Source organism: Garra rufa, chromosome 9 (genome assembly GCF_049309525.1).
Source record: "Garra rufa chromosome 9, GarRuf1.0, whole genome shotgun sequence".
NCBI classification, from domain to species: Eukaryota; Metazoa; Chordata; class Actinopteri; order Cypriniformes; family Cyprinidae; genus Garra; species Garra rufa.
The window spans coordinates 12,916,036-12,940,003 of record NC_133369.1 but is presented as its reverse complement, the minus strand read 5'-3'; the positions used below and the strand labels follow the sequence as shown (position 1 = coordinate 12,940,003).

General features: G+C 36.2%; 2 protein-coding genes across 3 annotated transcripts; one reads left to right on the top strand and one right to left on the bottom strand.

Annotated features, from left to right (window-relative positions):
* Positions 1-1,886: 1,886 nt before the first annotated feature.
* On the bottom strand, positions 1,887-15,212 carry kcnv1 (potassium voltage-gated channel modifier subfamily V member 1). Its single transcript, XM_073847684.1, has 3 exons — positions 14,972-15,212; positions 11,614-12,582; positions 1,887-3,105 (listed from the first exon to the last, which is right to left on the bottom strand). The coding sequence occupies exons 2-3, from the start codon at positions 12,557-12,559 to the stop codon at positions 2,594-2,596; spliced, it is 1,458 nt and encodes a 485-aa protein (XP_073703785.1). The 5' UTR covers positions 12,560-12,582; positions 14,972-15,212; the 3' UTR covers positions 1,887-2,593.
* Positions 15,213-18,396: 3,184 nt separating this feature from the next.
* Positions 18,397-23,968, top strand: dek (DEK proto-oncogene). 2 transcript variants are annotated; one of them, XM_073847341.1, is made up of 11 exons: positions 18,397-18,470; positions 19,014-19,226; positions 19,405-19,613; positions 19,704-19,798; positions 21,195-21,315; positions 21,443-21,760; positions 21,869-21,988; positions 22,238-22,346; positions 22,485-22,630; positions 22,898-22,966; positions 23,054-23,968. In XM_073847341.1, the coding sequence occupies exons 2-11, from the start codon at positions 19,037-19,039 to the stop codon at positions 23,063-23,065; spliced, it is 1,389 nt and encodes a 462-aa protein (XP_073703442.1). In that variant the 5' UTR covers positions 18,397-18,470; positions 19,014-19,036; the 3' UTR covers positions 23,066-23,968. The 2 variants fall into 2 exon arrangements, with proteins under 2 accessions (XP_073703442.1, XP_073703441.1); XM_073847340.1 differs by having other exon boundaries at positions 19,405-19,798.

Here is a 23,968-nt window from a genome sequence, read left to right as displayed (position 1 = left end):
AAAATGTGAATTGCCCTGGTTGTTTGAAGCAGCATAATAACACTGATTCAACCAATGGTTTGCATTTGGGGTGGGGCTAACTGCTGAACCAATGTAGCAGTGTTTAAGAAACTCGTTTGAATAGTCTTTATTTTTGCAATTCTGTTTTGTGCCACTAGAGGTGCAGAAATCACACACTCCTCCCTAAAATGAATCTTGAAGGGATAGTTCACCCAAAAATGAAAATTACCCTATGCTTAACATAACCTCAAGCCATCCTAGGTGTATATGACTTTATTCTTTTAGATGAGTGCAATTGGAGTTAAATAAAAAAATTGCCTGGCTTCTCCAAGCTTTATAATGGCAGTGAACGGCTGTTGAGATTTTGAAGTCCTGTAAAGTGCATCCATCCATCATAAAATGTACTCCTCACAACTCCGGTGGGTTAATAAAGGCCTTCTGAAGCAAATCGATGTGTTTTTATAAGAAACATATTCATATTTAAAAATGTATAAACCATAATCAATAGTTTTCGTTAACTATCGTAGGTGCATTTACAAGAGAGTGGTGTTCCAGCGGATGACAAAGGATGCAGGTGAACGTGGTGATTTTATTAACCACCTGGGGCCATGTGGAGTACTTTTCATGATGGATGAATGCACTTTATTAGACTTCAAAATCTCAACAGCCATTCACTGCCATTATAAAGCTTGGAAGAGCCAGGACATTTTTTAATATAACTCTGGTTGTATTTGTCTGAAAAAAAGAAAGTCATTTACACCTAGGATGCCTTGAGGTTGAGTAAATAATGGGGTTATTTTCATTTTTAGAATCTCTTTAATATACTTTTGTCTTTAAAACAAATTTTCCCTGAGGTTAAATAGTTTTTCTTTTAAAATAAAATGTATAAAAGCATTTATAAATTATAATAACATAAGATTCTTTACTTTATAATTTATAATAACAGTTGTAATTTAGCTAAGACCATTTTATAGTCTGTTAAATGGCCTGTTTTGCTGCTGCTGCCTTTAAAGTTGGCATGAAATGAAAATTCAACCTATTTTAACTTCATCTGTTTTCTAAATGCATGTTAATGATCTTATTGTGAATGATGATGATGATGATAATCAAAAAGTCATAACTTGATCATTTACTCCCCCTCATGTCATTTTAAAGATATTTTGAGGACTGCTGGTAACAAAACAGTTCTGGTTCCCACTGACTTTCATTGTATTTTTTGTCAATGCTATGAAAGTCAATGAGAACCAAAACATTCTGCGAGATTTCTTCTTTCGTGTTCCACAGAAGAAAGAAAGTCATATAAGTTTGGAATGACATGAAAGTGAGTAAATGATGATAGAATTATCATTTTGGGCTTAACTATCCCCCTCTTTAAAGGCTTAGTTCACCCAATTTTCCATGATTTACTCACCCTCAAGGCGTCCTAGGTGTATATGGCTTTCTTCTTTCAGTCGAATCCAATCAGAGTTACATTAAAAATTGGCCTAGCTCTTTATAATGGCAGTGGGCAGGTGTTTCTATTCAACAGTCCAAAAGAAGTCCAATAAAGCGCATCCATCCATACTGAAATATGCTCCACACAGCTTCAGGGGGTGAATAAGGGCCTCCTGTGGCGAATTGATGCATTTTGGTAAGAAAATTATCCATTTTTAAAACGTAATAATCACTTTTCTCTAGCTTGCACCAACTGTCATATGTGTAAGCCGTTCCAGGCGGATGCCGTAGGACATATGCGTTGTGCATGCACCGCTAATTTCACGGAAAAAAATGTTGCACAATGCATACTACGCCATCGCTTCCGTGTACGACAGTTAGTGCTAGCAAGAAAAAAGCGATTATTACATTTTAAATATGGATATTTCTTCTCACAAAAACACATTGAATCGCTACAGGAGGCCTTTATTCACCTCTCGGAGCTGTGTGGAGTACTTTTTGTTACAGTTGGTTGCACTTGGACTGTTGGACTGTTGAACAAAAACATCCGCCCACTGCCATTATAAAGCTTGGAAGAGCCAGGACAATTTTTAATACAGCTCAGACTGGATTCAAATGAAAGAAGAAAGTCATATATACCTAGGATGCCTTGAGGGTGAGTAAATCATAGGCTAATTTTCATTTTTTGGTGAACTAACCCTTTAAACTCTACCTCTTTCTTACAATCAACTAAACCAAGTCCCCTTTTTCGATAATCAACATCACAGTATGGAAGAAAAGATCTGTTGCTACTTCCATTACATCGCAACATTAAGAAATGCCCCATTTGCATGTGAAATGAGCACCAGCACTTTATCTGCAAGCTGCAGGTTTGCGCTTATTTCTAATACAGTTTAAAACTTCAACCTCTTTGCAAAGCTGCATTAGATTGTTACAGAATCACAAAGTTAGGTTTGTGACATCGGAAACATGAGAACGTTCAGTTGTTTTTGCTGTATTTTTTAAATAAATTATTTTGAGGCAAGTTACAGTATGTTTTCCTAATGCAAAAAAACTCTACAAAGATAAAGATTTTGATTCCTCATGAGGTCCTTAAAAGACTTCTCTCACTCACTTTCTCTCTCTCAGTCTTTCTCACCGGCAGCTTGCAGGCCTATTGTTACCACCAGAGATCTCCTGCACTGCTGCGTGTGCTGGCTCGCTCTCGCCCCTGCAGCCGCAGCATCTCCAGCACGCTTCTGGCGTAGGCGTCCCGCAGGTTAACCCCTATCGCCGTCATATCCGAGGCAGAGTTGCGTGTCAGCCGCTTCAGCGCTTCCCCGTGCCGCAGTGCCGCTTCTTTCATTTTAAGCGTGAAGTAGCAGGCGGAGAAACGATCGTTGATGATGGCGATAGGTAATGCGAGAATGAGAATGCCAGATAGGATGCAAATGAAAGCCATCACCTTTCCTAATGCCGTATCTGGACGGATGTCTCCATACCCGACCGTGGTCATGGACGTGGTGGCCCACCACCAGGCACTGGGCACATTGGTGAAGGTGGTCTCTGGCATGTCGTGTTCAATGGCGTATTCCACTGTGGCGAAGATAGAGATGCCCACAGAAAGAAACAGCATTAGGAGGCCAACTTCCTCATAGCACTGGGCAATCGTCAAGCCCAATGATTTGAGACCTGGAAAACACAAAGAGGAGATAAAGATAGTTAATCTAAAGGCCTATTCACACCAGTACAAATGCCAAACAGACGTCAAACAGTATGTTTTCAAATAGCCGTTTAGAACAGATGGTTCATATGTTCTGATAGTTCTGGGGTAGATCTGAACACTAGGATAGTTCACCCAAAAACGAAAGTTATATATATTGTTCCAAACCTGTATGACTTGCTTTCTTCTGTGGAACACAAAAGAAGACTTTTGCTAAAAGAACCACATTTTGCCAAAAATATTGGTAACTAAATTGTTTTGTTTCTTATTGACTTCATTGGGAAACAAAACTGTTTAGTTACCAACCATTTTAAAAGCAACTTTTCACTAAATACATGTGTTAAATTAACAGCCCTAATTTTAACACTATTACTGCATGCCAAGAGGATAGAGAGTGCTACAAGTAATTAACCTAATTACACAATTACTTTTAACCTTTAAACAATAGCATGGAAAAGGAGAGGCCTCACAAATTATGAAGGAAGAAATAACATTATGGCACTTTCAAACAATTTGTGTAATTTGTGTCAATGTTTCCCAATGCACTGAACTCACTGAATCAAGCTACAGTTGCGGTCAAAGGTTTACATCCCCCTTTCAGAATCTGCAAATGTTACCAAAATAAGAGCGATCATACAAAATGAATGTTATTGTTTATTTAGTACTGACCTGAATAAGATATTTCACATAAAAGGTGTTTACGTAGAGTCCCCATTAAAAGTAATAGTTGAATTTATAAAAATGGCCCTGTTCAAAAGTTTACATACACTTGCTTCTTAATACTGTGTTGTTACCTGAATGATTCACAGCTGTGTTTTTTTATGTAGTGATAGTTGGGGAATGGAGAATGGAGATGTGTTTTGAACAGAATGGAGACGTGTACATTTTTCTTGTTTTGCCTAAATATTATATTTTTTTCATTTAGTACTGCCCTTCCGAGGCTACACAAGATAGTTATGTGTTTCCTAGAAGACAAAATAAGTTCAATTTACCCTGATCTTCAAAATCAAAAAGATTTTCACCCCCCGGCTCTTAACGCATGGTTTTTCCTTCTGAAGCATCAGTGAGCGTTCAAACCTTCTGTAATAGTATATGAGTCCCTCAGTTTTCATTAGTGTGAAAAGATGGATCTCAAAATCATACAGTCATTGTTGGAAAGGGTTCAAATACACAAAAAGAAAGCTGGAAAACCAAAGAATTTGTAGGACCTGAAGGACAAACAAGCGACTCATAAACAACTATCACTAAACCAAAAAAGACAGCTGTGGATTATTCAGGTAAGAACACAATATTAAGAATCAAGTTGTCAGTATTTTGTCTCTGTTCTGTTTTGTTTTCCCAGTGTTTTTCCCCTTCTGTTTCTAGTCCATATGGTTTAGTCCTTGTCTCCCCCTTTTGGATTGTGTTTAGTTGGTTCGGTCTTGCCCATATTTGTATTTCCCCCTCGTCATCTTGTTTGTTACCACGCCCCCGTTTCTGTGTATTTAAGTCTGTGTCTGATCACTCCCAGCTGTCCGTCGTTAATGTTATTTATGTTTCATGTGCTCCTTCTTGCTCCCGGTTTTTGTTTGTTTGTATTCATTTGCAGTGTTTTATTTAATAAACTTCTTTATATTCATCTACTCCGGATCTCCTCCTCCATCTCCACTCCTCAACCCATCAGACTGTGACAGAACGACGGACCAAACAAGAAAATGAACTGGGCTGAGGACAAACTTTGGAACCTCCAGCAAGGTGAGCGTTCGCTGGAGGAATATGTGGAGGAGTTTTTGAGCGTTTACCATCTGGTGGGATGGAGTGACAAGATGGTTAACGCATGTTTCCAGATGGGACTAAAGGATGATAGTTTGTTTAATTTGATTACTCCTGGTGATTGCTACCGTCCCGTAGCAGATTTCATAAATTTTGTTCTCGATTTGTGTGATTCCTCGTTCCAAGTCCTGTTGGAGGATGATAGTCCTCCTCCCATCTGGAAGCATGCAGTCACCCCATCTCACCAAATGCCAGATCCCTCCGCATATCACTCCAGCAACCTCACCCCCTCCTTGCCTCCCACGTGTCCCCAAGTCCTCCTAAGCCCCACGTTGGTCCTCAGCCCAGTATCTCAGGCTGCAGCGTCAGCTCACAAAATGGCCGCCGTTCCTGAGTTTCCGGCCAAGATGGCCGTCAAGCCTGAATCCCTGGCCAAGATGGCCGTTGATCCTGAGTCCCCGGCCAAGACGGCCGCCAAACTTGAATCCCTGTCCAAGATGGCCGCCAAGCCTGAGTTCCCGGTCAAGATGACCGCCGTTCCTGAGTTCCCGGCCAAGATGGCCGCCAACCCTGAGTCCCTGGCCAAGATGGCCACCGTTCCTGAGTCCCCGGCCAAAAAGGCCGCCAAGCCTGAATCCCCGGCCAAGATCGCCGCCAAGCCTGAGTCCCCGGCCAAGATGGCCACTAAGCCTGAGTCTACACCCAAGATGGCTACCGCCAAGTCAGAGTCTCCGCTGGTTCCGCCCAGCCTCCCAGAGTCTCCGCTGGTTCCGCCCAGCCTCCCAGAGTCTCCGCTGGTTCCGCCCAGCCTCCCAGAGTCTCCACTGGTTCCGCCCAGCCTCCCAGAGTCTCCGCTGGTTCCGCCCAGCCCTCCAGTGACCGCTCGCCCAGAGCTTGCTCCTTCAGTGTCTCCGCTGGAGACGCCCAGCCCTCCTGAATCTCCGCTGGGGTCGTCCAGCCGTCCAGAGCCCGCTCCTCAAGAGCGCTGTCCAGAGCCCGCTCCTCGAGCACCGTCCAGAGCCCGCTCCTCAAGAGCGCCGTCCAGAGCCCGCTCCTCAAGAGCGCCCTCCAGAGCCGGAGCTCTCTCCTGCGTGCCCTTCTGTGCTCTCCTGGGTGGACTATGCCCTAGGTTCCCCCAAGAAAATTTTGGGGGGGTCCAGGATCAGCCATGGCCTCCTGGACTGTTTACTCGGCCATGGCCTCCTGGACTGTATACTCGGCCATGGCTTCCTGAGCCCCCAGATCCGCCATGGCCACCTGGACTGTATGCCCTGGAGACCGCCCCTGTATCCTGTGTTCCCTGTATCCCTGTCTAGCGGTCTCCAGGGCACCCACCCTCCCTCCCCAATGGATGTTAGACGGCGCGAGACGCGCCTTTTGGGGAGGGGGGTGTAATATCAGTATTTTGTCTCTGTTCTGTTTTCCCAGTGTTTTTCCCCTTCTGTTTCTAGTCCATATGGTTTAGTCCTTGTCTCCCCTTTTGGTTTGTGTTTAGTTGGTTCGGTCTTGCCCATATTTGTATTTCCCCCTCGTCATCTTGTTTGTTACCACGCCCCCGTTTCTGTGTATTTAAGTCTGTGTCTGATCACTCCCAGCTGTCCGTCGTTAATGTTACTTATGTTTCATGTGCTCCTTCTTGCTCCCGGTTTTTGTTTGTTTGTTTTCATTTGCAGTGTTTTATTTAATAAACTTCTTTATATTCATCTACTCCGGATCTCCTCCTCCATCTCCACTCCTCAACCCATCAGACTGTGACATAAGTGTATGTAAACTTTTGAACAGGGTCATTTTTATAAATTCAGCTATAATTTTCTCTCGTGGATTATATGTAAATGTCTTTTATGTAAAATATCTTATTCAGGTCAGTACTAAATAAACTATAACATGCATTTTGTATGATCCTTCTTATTTTTGGTAGAATAATTAACATTTCGCAGATTCTAAATGTAAACTTTTGACCTCAACTGTACAGCAAATGTTTTAATGTGTTTTTATATATATTTATATTTGACCTCATTTGCCACTGCCCAATTGAAATGTAGCCAGTAATTACTGAACAATTTGCATGCCAAATCTTTACTTCCCTACGTAGATGCTGTTAATAGAATTTGAATCAGTGACCTCATGATTTTATTTTGGGTGTGACATGTTCTACAGAGAGCATGAACTTCTCTTACATTGGATAAAAGTGTGCTGAACAGATTTCCGTGTGCAAACATGGTAAAGGCCACCTATTATGCCCCTTTTTACAAGATGTAATATAAATCTCAGGTGTCACCAGAATGCCAGAATGTGTCTGTGAAGTTTCAGCTCAAAATACCCAACAGATCATTTCGAAAATGCCTATTTTGAATGAAAGCAGAAACACAGTTTTCATGTTTCCCCGCTGCTGCTCCCCGCCCCCTTTTCAATAATAGGATTGTGGCTTTACAGTTCATACCTCAGATACTCTGCTAAAAAACATCTGTTTGGATTTGATTTTCATGTCTATCGCGCTGAAATAATGCGTTTTGAAGCCATACCCGTTTAAACTTCTGATAAAAGGTTTTCTGAGCACACATATCCGAAGCACGCTCACAGAAAGTGGCTGTCACATGGCATGTGAGTACTAAACTAAGTTCTCTTTCATGTGTTATTGCACTTAAACTTTCCAATACACACAAGGAATACAGCTGGAAAAGAAATCTCAAAAACAAAATGGCGCCACTGTGGGAGGAAATGTGCAGATTAAGGGCCGGTAATATTATAATAAGATTCCCTTCCTATGTCACTAGGGGAGCGAAATCTGAGCGGCTCATTTTCTGGGTTGTTCTTTTTCACATTTTCTGGATTGGTAGATGTACCGGGGACTCAATTATAGCACTTAAACACGGAAAAAAGTCAGATTTTCATGATATATCCCCTTTAAAAAATAATATTGCTATAGATATCTTCGTAAGTTCACGCTAGTGTTTTATGAAGTAACACTGGTCAAGTGTTGGTCTAGCTTTCAGAGAGTCTTTTGAATGCATGCTTTACATTGTGTCAGCTTATATAGGTTAGATCCCATAGCGCCTAAACTTATAAATATATATATATACCACTGCCAGTGTGTGAATCTTACTGCAAAGACTCAGTCAAGAAGTAATATAACAGTAATCAAATCATCCAAGAGATTCTTGTATTTAAATATAGACACCTGAGAACAGCAGCTACACTTTCTCACTCCAAAATGGCACGTCTTCCTGAGAAATGCTTTATTTATTCTTTTTTTAGCTGCCTCGCTGAATACATTTACAGAAAGAGCATCAAGCATTTAAAGTCGACACCTAGCCTACTTATTGTGCATATCAAAGCATGTCCTTATTTTTAGAAGCAGAAACAGTATGTTATCATTAATACACTGACTTTTACAGCCTCTTGACCCACGTCTGAGGTGCTGGAGTCAACATGAGTGGCTGTGAAGAACTAGGCTTCTATTTTGAGAAAATAAAAATGCACTGGGGAACACTCAAAAGATTGATGTTGAATTAGTTTTTTTCCATTCTCATCTAGACTAACGTGTCACATTTGTCTGAACACAGCTCATATTTGATGTTTACGACTATGGGGACTGACTCCGTTCATTTTTATTTGGTTTGTGTCTTCTGATCAGATTAGCTACTACTGGGAATAAACTCCTTCAGAGAATGCTGTAGACGAGAGGGACCCGATTATTAAAATGTGACGGATATGAAAATAGGCTCAGCATTCCCTCTGTGGATTTTCTGTCAGTGTTTACTTCAGATATTTATCCTGAGAACAGAACTGATATTGTCTGCTTAGAAATGTGTTAAACCTAAACAGAATTATAGTGAGAGTGAATTCATTTATTTAGCCACAAAATAAAATACAAAATTCTTTTATCTCATTTAAACAAGAACTTTTGGAATTAATTCCATGCAAAGGATTAATTATGAAACTATTTTCCCTTATTTCACATTTCCACATGGAAGTTGGCATGATAAGCCCCAGTTCCACCAAATTCCCCAACCGTACCCTCTCCTTTTAGCTCTTGCATATTATGTCATTTAATTATTCATGACTTTGTGGCTGCATCTTAGAAAGAGATTCTTTCCTTCCACAAAAATGCAAGATCAAAGCCACAAGTCTGTGCTCAGTAACTGTTTGTGTGTCTAAGGATCTTCCTCTAAGTCTCCCTGGGATACTGTCAAAATATGAATGGATGAATAAATTTACTCACTCTCCCAAAAATAGACTGACATCTTCATGAATTATTTCACTCCCCAGGTTGAGAGTCCATCAGGACAGAGTGTTAAACTACCCAAATTTTCTGGTGGACTGCTGAACAGTGTGCTGTATATTCCATTTGATGATATATGGTTTATATGATTTTATATGCAGAGCTTCAACGCAATTTTCTTCATCTTCATTCATAAATTCATAACGTTTAATACAGGTTTCAACTTTGATTTTACAGTAATGGGTCAAACTACATTTTGATTAAATTTTTTTTATATATTTTTTTTTAATATAGTGGAATCCTGGATTGCATTTGCTAAAATTCTAGTTTAAGTCATGTCTAGTTTATGATGCTTCATTTGAGAAACAGACTAAAATGTAAGCATCTATTGGATGAAAATCTTGCCTTGAACCGTAAACATCAATATACATGTACAACCTGATCTTACAGCAATATGTACATATTTTACGAGGTGGCTAATTTGTAAGAATTTGTACAATTTGTGAAAAAACGTATGTATTTTACAAGGTGGCAAATTCGTAGTAATTTGTATGACGTACCAACGACGTACCAACTCCTAACCCCACCCCCACACTTACCCCTCACACAAATTGTACAAAATCGGATGAGTGAAGTTGTACAAATTTGTACGAATTAGCCAAACTGGTCAGTTATGTGTTTTGCAAGTACCAATGGCAACTTGCAAGTACATATGTGCAACTTGCAACTGCAAAAAGCTAGACTTTCAGCAAATTACTTTAATTTTAGTCTATTTCTCATTGAAAATGTGTGTTTGTAATCTTTTTTTTTTATTACAAAAAAGTAAATTACCTGCGAAAGTTTGGGGTCAGTAAGACTTTTTAAATGTTTAAATATTTAAACTTTAATTTGGCGAAGATAAACAAAAACAAAATTACAGTAAACATTTGTAATGATTTCCATTTAAAACATGCTATTCTTTTAAACATTAATAATAGTCAGAGAATAATTAAATAAAATATATATAATAATTATGGGGTCGACCAATTATTGGCCTGGCCAATTATCAGCACCAGTATTAAGCATTTTTATGGTTATCAATATCAGTCATTTTTAAAACCGAATTGCCAATAAAATAATTTAAAAACATTTAAAGAAATTTTTTTTCAGAGCCTTGTTATTCTTAATTTTGACATTAATTTCCATTTTTACACCATATTGGTTCAAAATATTGGTTATCGGTCTTCTTGATATGTAATAATCGGTATCGGCATTAGCCCTGAAAAAACAATTTTCCAATAAAGTAATTTAAAAGCATTTAAAGAAAAGTTTTTGTCAGAGCCTTGTTACTCTTAATTTTGACATTAATTTCCATTTTTACACCATATTGGTTCAAAATATTGGTTATCATTCTTCTTGATCTGTAATAATCGGGATCGGCATAAGCCCTGAAAAAATGATTTTCCACTAAAATAATTTAAAAACATTTAAAGAAAAAAATTTGTCAGAGCCCTTGTTATTCTTAATATTGGCATTGATTTTTATGCCATATTGGTTCAAAATATCGGTTATCAGCCCTGAAAAAAACGATTTGCTGATAAAATCATTGAAAAGCATTTAAATAAAGTTTTTGTCAAAGCCCAAATTCTTAATTTTCACATTCATTTTCATTTTTACACCATATTGGTTCAAAATATCGGTTATCGGTCTTCTTGATCTGCAATAATCAGTATCAGCATCAGCCCTGAAAAAACAATTTTCCAATAAAATAATTTAAAAGCATTTAAAGAAAAGTTTTTTTAGAGCCTTGTTACTCTTAATTTTGACATTAATTAAAATTTTTACACCATATTGGTTCAAAATATTGGTTATCAGTCTTCTTGATCTGTAATAATCGGGATCGGCATTAGCCCTGAAAAAAACAAAAACGATTTTCCAATAAAATAACTTAAAAACATTTAAAGATTTTTTTTTTGTCAGAGCCTTTGTTATTCTTAACATTGACATTGATTTTTATGCCATATCGGTTATCAGCCCTGAAAAAACGTTTTGCTGATAAAATCATTGTTTTTAATCATAAAGTTTTTGGCAAAGCCCAAATTCTTAATTTTGACATTCATTTTCATTTTTACACCATATCGGTTTAAAATATTGATTATCGGTATTCCTGATCTGTAATAATCAGTATCATGACAGCCCTGAAAAAACGATTTGCTGATAAAATAATTTAAAAGCATTTAAAGAAAGTTTTTGTCAGAGCCCTTGTTACTCTTAATTTTGACAATAATTTTTTTTTTTTATGCCATGGGTTTAAAATATCAGTTATCGATCTTCTCGATCTGTAATAATCGGTATCGGCATCAGCCTTGAAAAAACACATATCAACCCCTAGAAAAAAAACACATATCAACCCCCTATTGTCAAGCATAAGACACTTTTTTCAAAAACATAAAAAAATGTACCAACCCCAAACATTTGAACCAAGAGTGTATGATTTTACGATATATTTCAATAGGTATGTCACCTGTTGAATGTCGGCCAAGTTTAAGCATCCTGAGAAACCTCAGTAGCCGCAGCACCTGAACTACCCGTCCAACGTTCTCCAGCTCCGTAGATCCTCCATGCAGGCTCTCCACAGCCAGAGTCACATAGAAGGGCAGAATAGCCAGCAGGTCAATGATATTCACCACACTCCTGCTGAACCTACACTTATCTCTAACACACATGAACCTGAGCACCAGCTCACCGGTGAACCAAATGATACAAATGTACTCAAGAACGTCCAAGATGAAGGGTGCACCAAGTATAGTGATGTCCAGCGAAATCAGAGCCATGTTCACGATGGACACCACCACAAAGAACATGGATAGCGTCCCAAACGTCTTGGCCGCCTTAGAGGAGTCCGGCTTCTCCATAAGGTCCCATAGACGTTGGCGTAAATCCTGGCACAAAACACCGGTGAAGTCCTCCTCCTCGTCATCCATTACATCAGCATCCTTACGAATATCCAACGACTCCTTCAATTCCTTTCTGCGATAGTATTTGTCCCTGCAACAGCTGTCTATGCGGAGCTCATCAATGCCCCAGTACTCGATCTCCTGGAGGAACGAAATCACACACAGCTCCTCTCGAACATGCAAGTGACCTGTTTTGTAGAAGTTCATGATGTACTGAAAGGTCTGCGAGTTGCGGTCAAAGAAGAACTCATTCTCCAAGAAATCTGCATCGTCGCACAGATCTAAAGCAGAGTCTCGATTGGAGAGCGCCAGCTTGCCCAGGCGAGTCTCCGGGTGAGAGGCCAACAGTTCCTGAGAGAGGATGTAGCGGCTGCCTCCGACATTTATAATGAAGAAGTCCAACGGATCGTCACTCTGTAGCGCTGGCTCGCTGAAGAATACACTAGAGTCCAACGACAACAGCGAAGCGTTGTCCTCATAGAACTCTGCCGGACTTGATGAATCCGTAATCATGGTGTTCTGGGTAACGGCGAGCCCTTAGAGATCAAGAGGAGGAAAGTGCATTAGTATGACAGACTGGAAAGAGTAGTATCAATAATAATGAGGATTTGCCTGCCGGTCTAAATTTAGAATAAAACTGACACATATTTGAGCTTTTCACACTTTGAATAATGTTTCCTATCCCTGGGTGAATAAATCTTGAGTTATCATGTTCCATGTTTTACACTGTTCTTACTTCATCACGGTTTAGTAAATGTGACCCTGGATCACAAAACCAGTCATAAGTAGCATGGGTTTATTTGTAGCAATAGCCAACAATACATTGTATGGGTCAAAATTATCGATTTTTCTTTCTTTAATACCAAAAATCATTAGGATATTAAGTAAACATCATGTTTCATGAAGATACTTTGTAAATGTCCTACCATAAATCTATCAAAACTTAATTTTTCATTAGTAATATGCATTGCGAAGAACTTAATTTGGACAACTTTAAAGGCGATTTTCTCAATATTTAGATTTTTTTGCACCCTCAGATTCCAGTTTTTAAAATAGTTGTATCGTGACCAAATATTGTCCTATCCTAACAAACCATACATCATTGAAAAGCGTATTTATGTATAAATCTAAAAAATTAACCCTTACGACTGGTTTTGGAGTTTTGGAGATTTTACACTGTATTTGTGAATCATTGGTTAATGTTGATAACTAATGCACAAAATGAAAAATATATCTATTAAATGTTCTATTAAGGAGTTAGCTCACCCTAAAATGAAAATGTTCACCCTTATGTATTTTCAAACCTGTATGACTTTCTTTTTCAGATATTCTGAAATATTAAAGTACAATATTTAAAATGTATTTTAAATATCTTATTGAATGTCAGTGGTGTTCAAGGTCATTTTGGACCTCACTGACTTTCACTGTACATACAAAAACTTGCATGTCTTCAAAATATCTTCTTTTGTGTTCCGTAGAAGAAAGAAACTCAAGCAAGTAAATTAACACAGAGTTTTCATTTTTGTGTGAACTATATCTTTAGGTCTCCAGACGCACACAGCAAAAAACAATTGTGTCTCTGCATAACTCCAGTTAATGTTTTTGTGCTGATCTTTCTTTTTTTCAGATGCTGGAACTTTTCAGCTTTGCAAGTTTCTGCAATTGTATAAAGCACATGAATATTTAATAATGTAAGCATTGAGATGTTGGTTGTCGCTGTAACATGCAAGCAACACATTGTTTCACTTTGACACCTTGAAAGTTTTATAACCTAGGGTTAAACTGACCTTTAGTCTAGGTTTAAAAAGACGTTAGCACAGGTTTAAGTTTAGTGTGTTTTATCCAGCATAATATCACACATTATAATGCTTCATCTACCTTACTATACTCACATATTTATTTTAATTGATATAAAAAGACAGTTTGGATAGTCTGTGTTTACAGTAGACTACGTGTAATACAAACTTATTGAAAGCTCTGTGTATTGAATGAGCAAATTCCCTTAATGAAAATATTTTTTTCTCTTTTACGCCATCACTGGCAGACATCAGACACGGTGGGAGGGAAAAGAAGCCTTTGGCAGTGTCCTACTTCTTCAAAGCTGCGTCGAGATTTAAATATTTTAGCTGGCCTGTCTAATTAATTGAACTAATGGTACTATTCTTGTAATCATTAATTCTCTTTGGTAAGCTCCTCTATAATATTGTCACGATGGTCATTTTAAAGCCTGCATTTTTAACAAGACCCCATGGGACGACACTAAAAAGATCCGAGCACAATGTGAGAACAATAGCCTACCTTTCAGAATTGATTTATTTTTATTTACTAAAGCAACCTACTGTCAATGTAATGTATCAGCACTGCTGTTTTTACCTCATCTGATCCTTAAAAACACTTTCATTAGTGTAACCCAATATACTCACATTAGATGATATTTTATGACTAGAATACAACCAGTCAGTGTAGAATGAAGTACATTTCAGGATTTTAAGATAACTTAGATTTAAGTGTTTATTTTGTTTACATTCTCGATAACAAGAATGTTTCATTCCAGAGAAGAACACAAAATTCACGAAAGCATTCTAAAAAAGAATAAAGTTCTAAAATGAGAGAAGCTTTTGTTTAGAAAACAAAATCTAGCCTAGTTCAATGTTAAACATATTCAGCGGTAAACATAAATGAGAGGTTTGTGTAGATTTAGAGAAGTAACAATAACATATTAATATTTTATAGAATTCAGATAATGTCCATCTCTCAATCTGATAATGCCTGCGCAAATTCATGCACTGTTTGTCAGTTATTTTAAAAGTGAAAATACATTAATACCCAAACAGGCTGCATTTAAGAAAGTCATAAACTAATGCAATATTATAAATACCAAAATATCTAAAACAATACAAAAATACAGTAACTGTGGACACCCACCTTTAGCTTATAAGCCTACACTGCAAGCGCTTGTTCGAGGTAAGCTGGATCCATCTGTCTCTTTACTCTGTTCCCACTTCAAAAGATGTTGATCCTCTGTCGATAAACTGAAGTACATAATGCAATCCGAATGTTCCAAAATGTTCACAGTGAAGAACCGACGCAACTCACGTTTTCACAGGTTCACCAGAGTTCGGAACAGTTCTGAAGCGCGCTGGTGCACCTTTCACGAGCGTTTTAACACGCGCTGGAGAGAGTGCGAGCTATCAACCAATCAGGAGACATTTTCAGGCTGCTAGGCAACAAACTCCAGACACTTAATACAACCAGTAAAAAATTAGACGCGTTGTATTCGTCTGGAAAAATCAAAGCCCTTCGCTGTCACGAGATTTACGCTCGTGTGTGCGCGCAGCACGTAGAAAAGCAAACCATGCTTTGTTCCTCGTGGGTGGGTCAACTTTGCCCTTAAACCTACGCTTGATTCAAATAACTTTTCCCACACATATCAAAACAAAGTCCATGGTTTGGTAGTATGAGCAGGGTGGACATGCAGCAGCGAGTTGCTTTACAGAGTTGCTTTTATAGCATAAAACCTGATAAAACTGGATTCTGTAAATGGTTATAAAGGTTTGTCAGCCCCTGCTTTTAGGAAACCTGAAATGTACAGCACACGTTTTTTAACACCTTAGATAAAGCAACAGCAACGTGGAATAAAATATACAATCTATTTACTTTGATTAGAAAATTGTTGATCTCACTGCAGGCTTGCATATTGTATAACTACATAATTGTATAACTGACGATGTGTTAATGAATGAATAAGTACTGAATCAGCAGGTGAGATGGAAATACGTGGTAGAAGATCTGGTCAGAATAGCATACCATCGAACTATCACTATTGCTATTATTTTCTGTACACTCAGAATATATACACTACCAGTCAAATGTTTTTGAACAGTAAGATTTTTAATGTTTTCTAAAGTCTCTTCTGTTTACCGAGCCTGATTTATTTGATTTAAAGCACAGCAAAAATAGTAAAAGTTTGAAATATTTTTACTGTTTAAAACTGTTTTCTCTTTTAATGTATTTTAAAATGTAATTTATTCCTGTGATTTCCAAACCAAATTTTCAGCTTGATTACTTCAGTCACATTATCTTTCAGAAAACATTCTAATATTCTGATTTGCTACTCAAAAAAAAAAAAAAAAAAACATTTATTAATATTATTATGTTAAAAATTGCTAAGTATAATTTTTTCAGGTTTCTTTGATGAATAGAAAGTTTAGGAGAACAGCATTTATCTGAAATAGAAATCTTTTGTAACATTATAAATGCCTTTATTAACACTTTTGATCCATTTAAAGCATCCTTGCTAAAAAAAGTATTAATTTCTATCATTTCTTTCCCCCGAAAAATTATACTGACAAGCTTTTGAATGGTATAGTGTATGTCACAAAAGCTTTTTGTTTCAGATAAATGCAGATCTTTGCTGAAAATGTTCTCAACTGTTTAAATATTGATGATGATAATAATACTAATAATAATAATAATAGTAATAATAATAATAATAAATGTTTCTTGAACAGCAAATCAGCATATTAGAATGATTTCTGAAGGATTGTGTGTCACTGAAGACTGGAGTAATAAAGCTGAAAATGTAGCTTCAGTTACCAGAATAAATGTCATTTTGAAATATATTCAAATAGAAAGCAGGAAAAATATCTCACAATATTACTGATTTTGCTGTATTTATGATCAAATAAATGCTTTTAAAATAATTTTTAAAATAATTCTTTTAAAACATTGAACATCGTACTGGTTTAAAACGTTTGACTGTTAGTGTATTAGCTGTGATCTTTAAGATGTTTTTCTTGATTCATTATTTGGTCTGACTTCTTAAAGTTATAAACATTTCTACATAGAATTGGATTAAAATGTTAAACAACGGCTGTTATGATGATAACCACTCACTTGCTGAATCTAACTTGCGGTGTGATTGTGTGACAAATATGGAAAGATGCATTATGTGTACCAGATGTAGTAAATACTTTTGTAAATGCTATTTCTCAGAATGCAGTATAAAGTAGCATGTTGCCCCCTGCTGTTGGCAGATGTATTGCTGCTTTATTTATGTATTAACTTATTTAAATAAATAAATAAATAAATAAATATATATATATATATATATATATATATATATATATATATATATATATATATATATATATAATAAATAAATTCACTGAAAAAAAAATGCAGATATCATTTCAATAAGAAAAGAAGAAGAGCAATAGCACGAGTACACTTACAATATGAATTTTCATAGGCCTACATTTTAAAATATACAGTTGAAGTTAAACTTTACATAACCGCATTGCAGAATCTGCAAAATGTTAATTATTTGACCAAAATAAAAGGGATCATACAAAATGCATGCTATTTTTTTATTTAGTACTCTCCTGAATAAGAAAGACATTTACAAATGCATTAACTTTTTGAATTTGTAGCTTCTGAAGGCAGTACTAAATAAAAAAAAAATGATATTTAGGCAAAATTTAGGCAAAATAATAAAAATGTCGAAACCTCCTCATGTCGTTCAAAAGTTTACACCCCTTAATGCATTGTTTTTCCTTCTGAAGCATCAGTGAGTGTTTGAACCTTTTATAATAGTTGCATGTGAGTCCCTCAGTTGTCCTTAGTGTGAAAAGATGGATCTCAAAATCATACAGTCAATGTTGGAAAGGGTTCAAATACACAAAAATGCTGAAAAAACTAATAATCAGTGGGATTTGAAGAAATCTTTTGAAAAACAGTGGGCAGTTTAACTGTTCAGGACAAACAAGGGACTGTGGAAAGCTGTGGATCATTCAGGTAACAACACTATCACACTATTATAAAGTGTATGTAAACTTTTGAACGGGGTACTTTTTATAAATTCAACTATTATTTTCTTTGGTGGACTATATAACATCTTTTATGTGAAATATCTTATTTAGGTCAGTACTAAATTAAAAATAACATGCATTTTGTATGCTCCTTTCATTTTGGTCAAATAATTAACATTTTGCTAAATCTGCAAGGTGTATGTAAACTTTTGACTTCAACTGTACATACTTTTTAAACATAATAGACTACTGTAAAGAATACAAAACTATTTGAACCCTTGCCAACAGGCAATTGTAAGCTCATAGTTAATGTGATGAACTAGTACTACACTAAGTTACACTTTTAGAACAACAGTGTTGAATCTGAGTGAACTAACATCAGTCATAATTCACTTTAATTGTATGTCTATAAAACGAAAGTGTATGTTTACTGAGGTTGTAATTCTGAAACCCTAACATCTTTTCTCCTAAATGAGAAAACTGTATTTTGGGGGCCTATCCGTTTAATACGCTTCTGTATCGGCGTGGTCACGTGATAGCCCGCCCTCTCTTTTCAAACGCCATGTTTACTGCGCACCTCCATCGCGACCAATTGGCAGCAACACTAACGTACAGTGAGTATATGTATTAAAGTATGAGTCCATGGGGTTTATTGAGGTTCTACAGTCTGTAACATGTTCTCTAAATTTAATGTTAATGCACGCGAAGGCAGGACATGCCACGATTTGTTGCAAAAGGGAATTTAATTGTGTTTTTGTGAGCAAGTAGGCGGGACGAATATGCTAGTCTGCTGTGCTATCAGTATCACGCCGCCTAAAAGCTTTGAGTCACCTATTATGTATAAGTAAAAGTTTATTTTTTTTCTCACGTTTGAGCATGTAATTTACGTTTTCCGCCGTTTCAACATAGTTTACCTCGTATTGAAGATACTTTCGTAGCCTGTTAGCATGAAGAAGGTTTGTGTCTGTGTCTTATAAAACTGGGATACAAACACGCGCCAAATTCGTTCTGCAGCAAGAGCTCACTGTTGATAATGTAATTACAGACGGTGAATAGAGCTGTTGTCTGTGTATGGAAACTATATAAGAAATGCACGTCTACTAATAGTATTCTGTTGAATTTGACGATTATAGCATCTTTTTACCCTTTTAATTTAGTGTGCAACTGAGAAATTTACATCATGAGTGAGGAAATTGAAGCTGTCAAGACAGAGGATGTTCCTTTGGGTGAAAATTCAATGAAAGAAGAAGAAGAAGAGGAGGAGGATGAGAATAAGAAGAAGAAAAAGAAGAGGAAGAGTCCATCTGATGATACAGAGCAGGATGAACCAGAAGAACCGAAACCTAAAATCAGATCTAAACCCAAATTGTGTAAGTTAATTCACATTTTCACACGGTTTTGTTTGAAAGAAATGTCATTTGTGATAAGTATCATTAAGTATTGAGTTTTAATATATTTTCTTTAGCTCATAAATTAAATAGTTTCAATATCTCAGTCAAAAGTTAAAACTTTAGTTTATTTGTAGTGTTGTTTTAATTGTCTTTGCAGTCGAACCTGAAATTCTAGAAGGAAAACGGGAGAAAAAAATCATCCAGAGACTTGATTTGATGAGTAAACCGAAGGAAAAGCCAAAGATTGAGAGCACAGGAAAAGGCGCCAAACTGGGAGACATTGCACGGATTAATCACTCCATCGGAAAGCTTAAAGCGCCTCTGCTTAAACCTTTGCATAAGATTGTATATGATCGACCGGGAACTGTATGGTTTAGTTTTAGAACTCATTTAACACATAAATGGCCAAAAGTATGTTACTACAGATTTGTAAAATGCTGCTTAATGTTCTTACAGGCGTCATCACTACGGAAAAATCTTCGGCTGTTTAATGGATTTTCTTTTGGGGAGGACAGTGACCTTTACAGCAAAAAAATGGAGAAGGTGAAAAGGTAGTTCATTTAACTGGTTTGATTATTCTTTTATATATATATATATATATATATATATATATATATATATTTATATATATATGCAGTTGAAGTCAAAAATTTACGTACACCTTGCAGAATCGGCAAAATGTTAATTATTTTACCAAAATAAGAGGGATCAAACAAAATGCATGTTATTTTTTTATTTAGTACTGACTTGAATAAGATCTTTCACATAGAAGACATTTACATACAGTCCACAAGAGAAAATAAGTTGAATTTATAAAAATTACTCAGTTCAAAAGTTTATATACGCTTGATTTTTAATACTGTGTTGTTACCTGAATGTTTCACAGCTGTGTGTTTTTTTTTTTTTTTTTTTTGTTTAGTGATAGTTAATAATATATATACCTGCCTGCTGTTCTTTAAAAAAAAAAAAAGCCTTCAGGTCCCACAAATTCTTTGGTTTTACAACATTTTTGTGTATTTGAACCCTTTCCAACAATAACTATGTTTTTGAGATTCATCTTTTCACACTGAGGACGGCTGAGGGACTCATATGCAACTATTACAGAAGGTTTAAAAGCTCACTGATGCTTCAGAAAGAGACATGATGCATTAAGAGCAAAGGGGGTAAACTTTTGAACTGAATGAGGATGTGTACAGTTTTTCTTATTTTGCCTAAATGTCATTTTCTTTTCATTTAGTACTGCCCTTCAGAAGATACTTACATGTTAAATGTTTCCCAGAAGACAAAATAAGTTAAATTTACCCTGATCTTAAAATTCAATTAATGCATCATGTTTCCCTCTGAAGCATCAGTGACCTTCTGTAATGGTTGCATATGAGTCCTCAGTGTGAAAATATGGGTCTCAAAATCATACAGTCATCGTTGGAAAGGGTTCAAATACACAAAAATGCTGAAAAACCAAAGAATTTATGAGAACTAAAGGATTTTTCTGAAGAACAGCAAGCAGTTTAACCCTTCAGAACAAATAAGGGATTCGTGAATAACTATCAGGTAACAACACAGTATTAAAAATCAAGTGTATGTAAACTTTTGAACGGGGTCATTTTTATAAATTCAACTGTTATTTTCTCTTGTGGACTATATGTAAACGTCTTTAATGTGAAATATCTTATTCAGGTCAGTACTAAATAAAAAAAATAACATGCATTTATGATTTTGGTCAAATAATTACAATTTTGCAGATTCTGCATGGTGTGTGTAAACTTTTGACTTTAATTATATTTACACATCAGTGGGGTACATACATAAAGGTATGAAGGCACAAATTGGGCCACAAACAGTGACATTGGCAGACCCATTTTTGTTCTGTAATATTCATCACGTCATATTTTTGTAGTTATCATTGGTTTGAAGTGGGTGTGATAATGAGGTTTTTCTGTCTGGTAGACTTCACAAAGAACAACTAAGAACCATTTGTCTGACTCTTGATCTGGAGAGGTCTGGAACACAAGTTGTTCTTTCAGAGAGGATCATGAGATTTCTCATACGTCCAACAAACTCAGGAAAGGTGAGGTTTTGTTTCTGTCTGAACATAACAATAACACTTTTTTTGTGTCGTCGTAAAGCCAATGTGCTACTGAATATTATTGGTTAAATATCTCATGAGTTCGTCTTTTGCTGTTTGTCATCTATAGCCTGTCCTAAAGAAGAAAAAGAAGACAGCCAAAGATGGCAAAAGAGAAAAGTCTTCATCCAAAAGTAAAAAGCCACAGAAAAAAGTAGAAAGCGGGAAGTCCAAACCCATTGTCACTGATTCCAGTAGTGATGATGATGACGATGATGATGATGATGAGGGTAAAGAGAACAGCAAGGACACTGAGAAGTCTGCAACAGTGAGTCAAGACAATAAAGACGGTGAAGATAAATCTTCTGATAAAGAGGAGGAAGATGATGATGAGGAAGAGGAGGAGGATGATGATGATGCTCCGGAAGAAGACAGCAAGGAGGAAGAAGTCAGTGAAATGTTTTAATATACATTCTCCACATTTATCATTTTACAGTTCGGGAAATATATTGACAGTCCTACTATTTGTAAATTGCTTGTGTCTGCAAATCAACAGAAATCTACTCAGAAGAAGAAATCTTCAACTACGAAGTCTACAAAGAAATCTGAAAAGTCAGAACAGAGTGCATCAGATGAAAGTGACCAAGATGTTCATGAAGACAAGAATGCAAAAAAGGTTAGACACAAACGCTTACTAATAATATTTTTGAATTCTGAAAGTGTTTAAATTCACTTTAAATTCACAAGTTCACTTACAGATTTATTAAATAATAAACATCTATCCAAATAGTTTTAAACTGCAATTGCAAATTTTATTTATGACACCATAAGAACAAGTATAACATTTGTAGCACTTTAGATTTACAGACTTAGACACTTCTGTAAAATTAATTTAAACTGACCACTTAATTCTCAACTTTCTTAGACAAAAAAGCCTGCAGCAAAGAGGAAAGCTCCTGCAAAGCCTATCCCTAAAACCAAGAAAGCTGACAGCAGCAGCAACCGAGGGAAAAAGAAAGCAAGCAAGAGCAAGGGTAATAATGCAGCAAATTCTTCAAGACCAGAAGTTAAAATCTGAAAGTTGTCTTTTTTTTCATTCTGGAACAACATGACATAAGATCATTTAGGATCATTTCAAAACTGAAGCCGTACATACTGTATTTTTCTTCCAGATGAAAGTGAAAGCTCTGATGATGATCAGCCATTGATCAAGATGATTAAAAAACCACCAACTGAAGAACAGCTGGAGGCGGCAATCAAGGATCTCTTAAAAAATGCCAACTTGGAGGAAGTTACAATGAAGCAGATTACCCGAAAAGTATGTTATTGCAAAACATTTATAGGTTTAGGAGTTACAGTGGTTCTTTTGACACTTCAAATATGTGAATTTCATTGCATTAACAAAATATAAAAAATTGAGACTTTAGAATTAAATTCACTTTTCTGATTCACTTTGCAATTGTGTAAAAATAGTAAAAAAAAAAAAAAAATTAATGCATGCACAGGTGATATCGATATGTTCCACTAATCTCTGAAAATCCTGCAAAAAATTTTTTATTATTTATTAACTTCCTTTTTGTTGTAGGTTTATGACAAGTATCCTGACTTTGATCTGACCAGTAGAAAGGAATTCATAAAGGAGACAGTTAAAGGTGTAAGTACCTCTAAAATGTTAAACCAAAATGTATAGTTGATTTGTCAGTTGGCAGCTTTCATAATGGGTAATTTTCTTGTTTTTCAGTTGATATCCTGAAGTGAAGAAAATGCCTTATTTAAATGGACAGCGAGAGTGAAGATCGTGTAGAAAACTCGATTTTCATTTCACTGTTGTGTAGTTTTTATTTTTATTTTATATGAGGATTCTCAACTTTCAAGCAAATTCTGCTTTTTTTGTATTTTAAGATGGTATTTTCTAAAATTAAAATTTTCATGTTTGAAAGTGAATGATCTGGATGGTTTTAGTTGTTGAAATACACCACATTTTTTTAAGTGACCCTTTTCCCCCTTATTTTTAATGGCACAGCCATACATAATCACTATATTGCATTTTGACTGTTTTATTTGAATGTCTTGGCTATGTCAGCTGCAGCTGCATTACCGTAATGTAATATTTAGGAAGATTACATTGTTTGATTGGTCTCACCCATTATTAATGAGTTTCATTTCTGAGGTCACAAATCCTGAGTGCAAAAAAGAAACTAATTTAAAAATGATTTTTTTTTTTGGTCTGCTGTTCTATTTCAACATAAAACATTTGGCAGTGTCAGCTTCCATTACAGTGTTGCGCTTAACAGATGAATTTGGCATTTTAATACTAATTTGTAAAAAGCAAACTGCATTGATTTTCTTTTTTTAATATCTTGTTTTACTCTCATTTCCAAAAGAATTTTTGTAAATATGCTTTATAAGTGCATTTTTCTTCATACGGAACAAAAACGTATCTTAAATCTGAGATGTTACTCATACCTGCAGGTCAGTGTTGTAGATTAGGTTCTCTGGTAAGACATGAGTTAAGGTTGATCAGTTGTGTGCACTGACCTCAGTAAAGGTTTATCACTTATCATCAGTCATATTGTTCAGTTATGATGTGTCACAAAAACTACGAAACAGAAATGAAGATGTGTGTTTATTTTGTAATAAATTGATTTTTCATAGG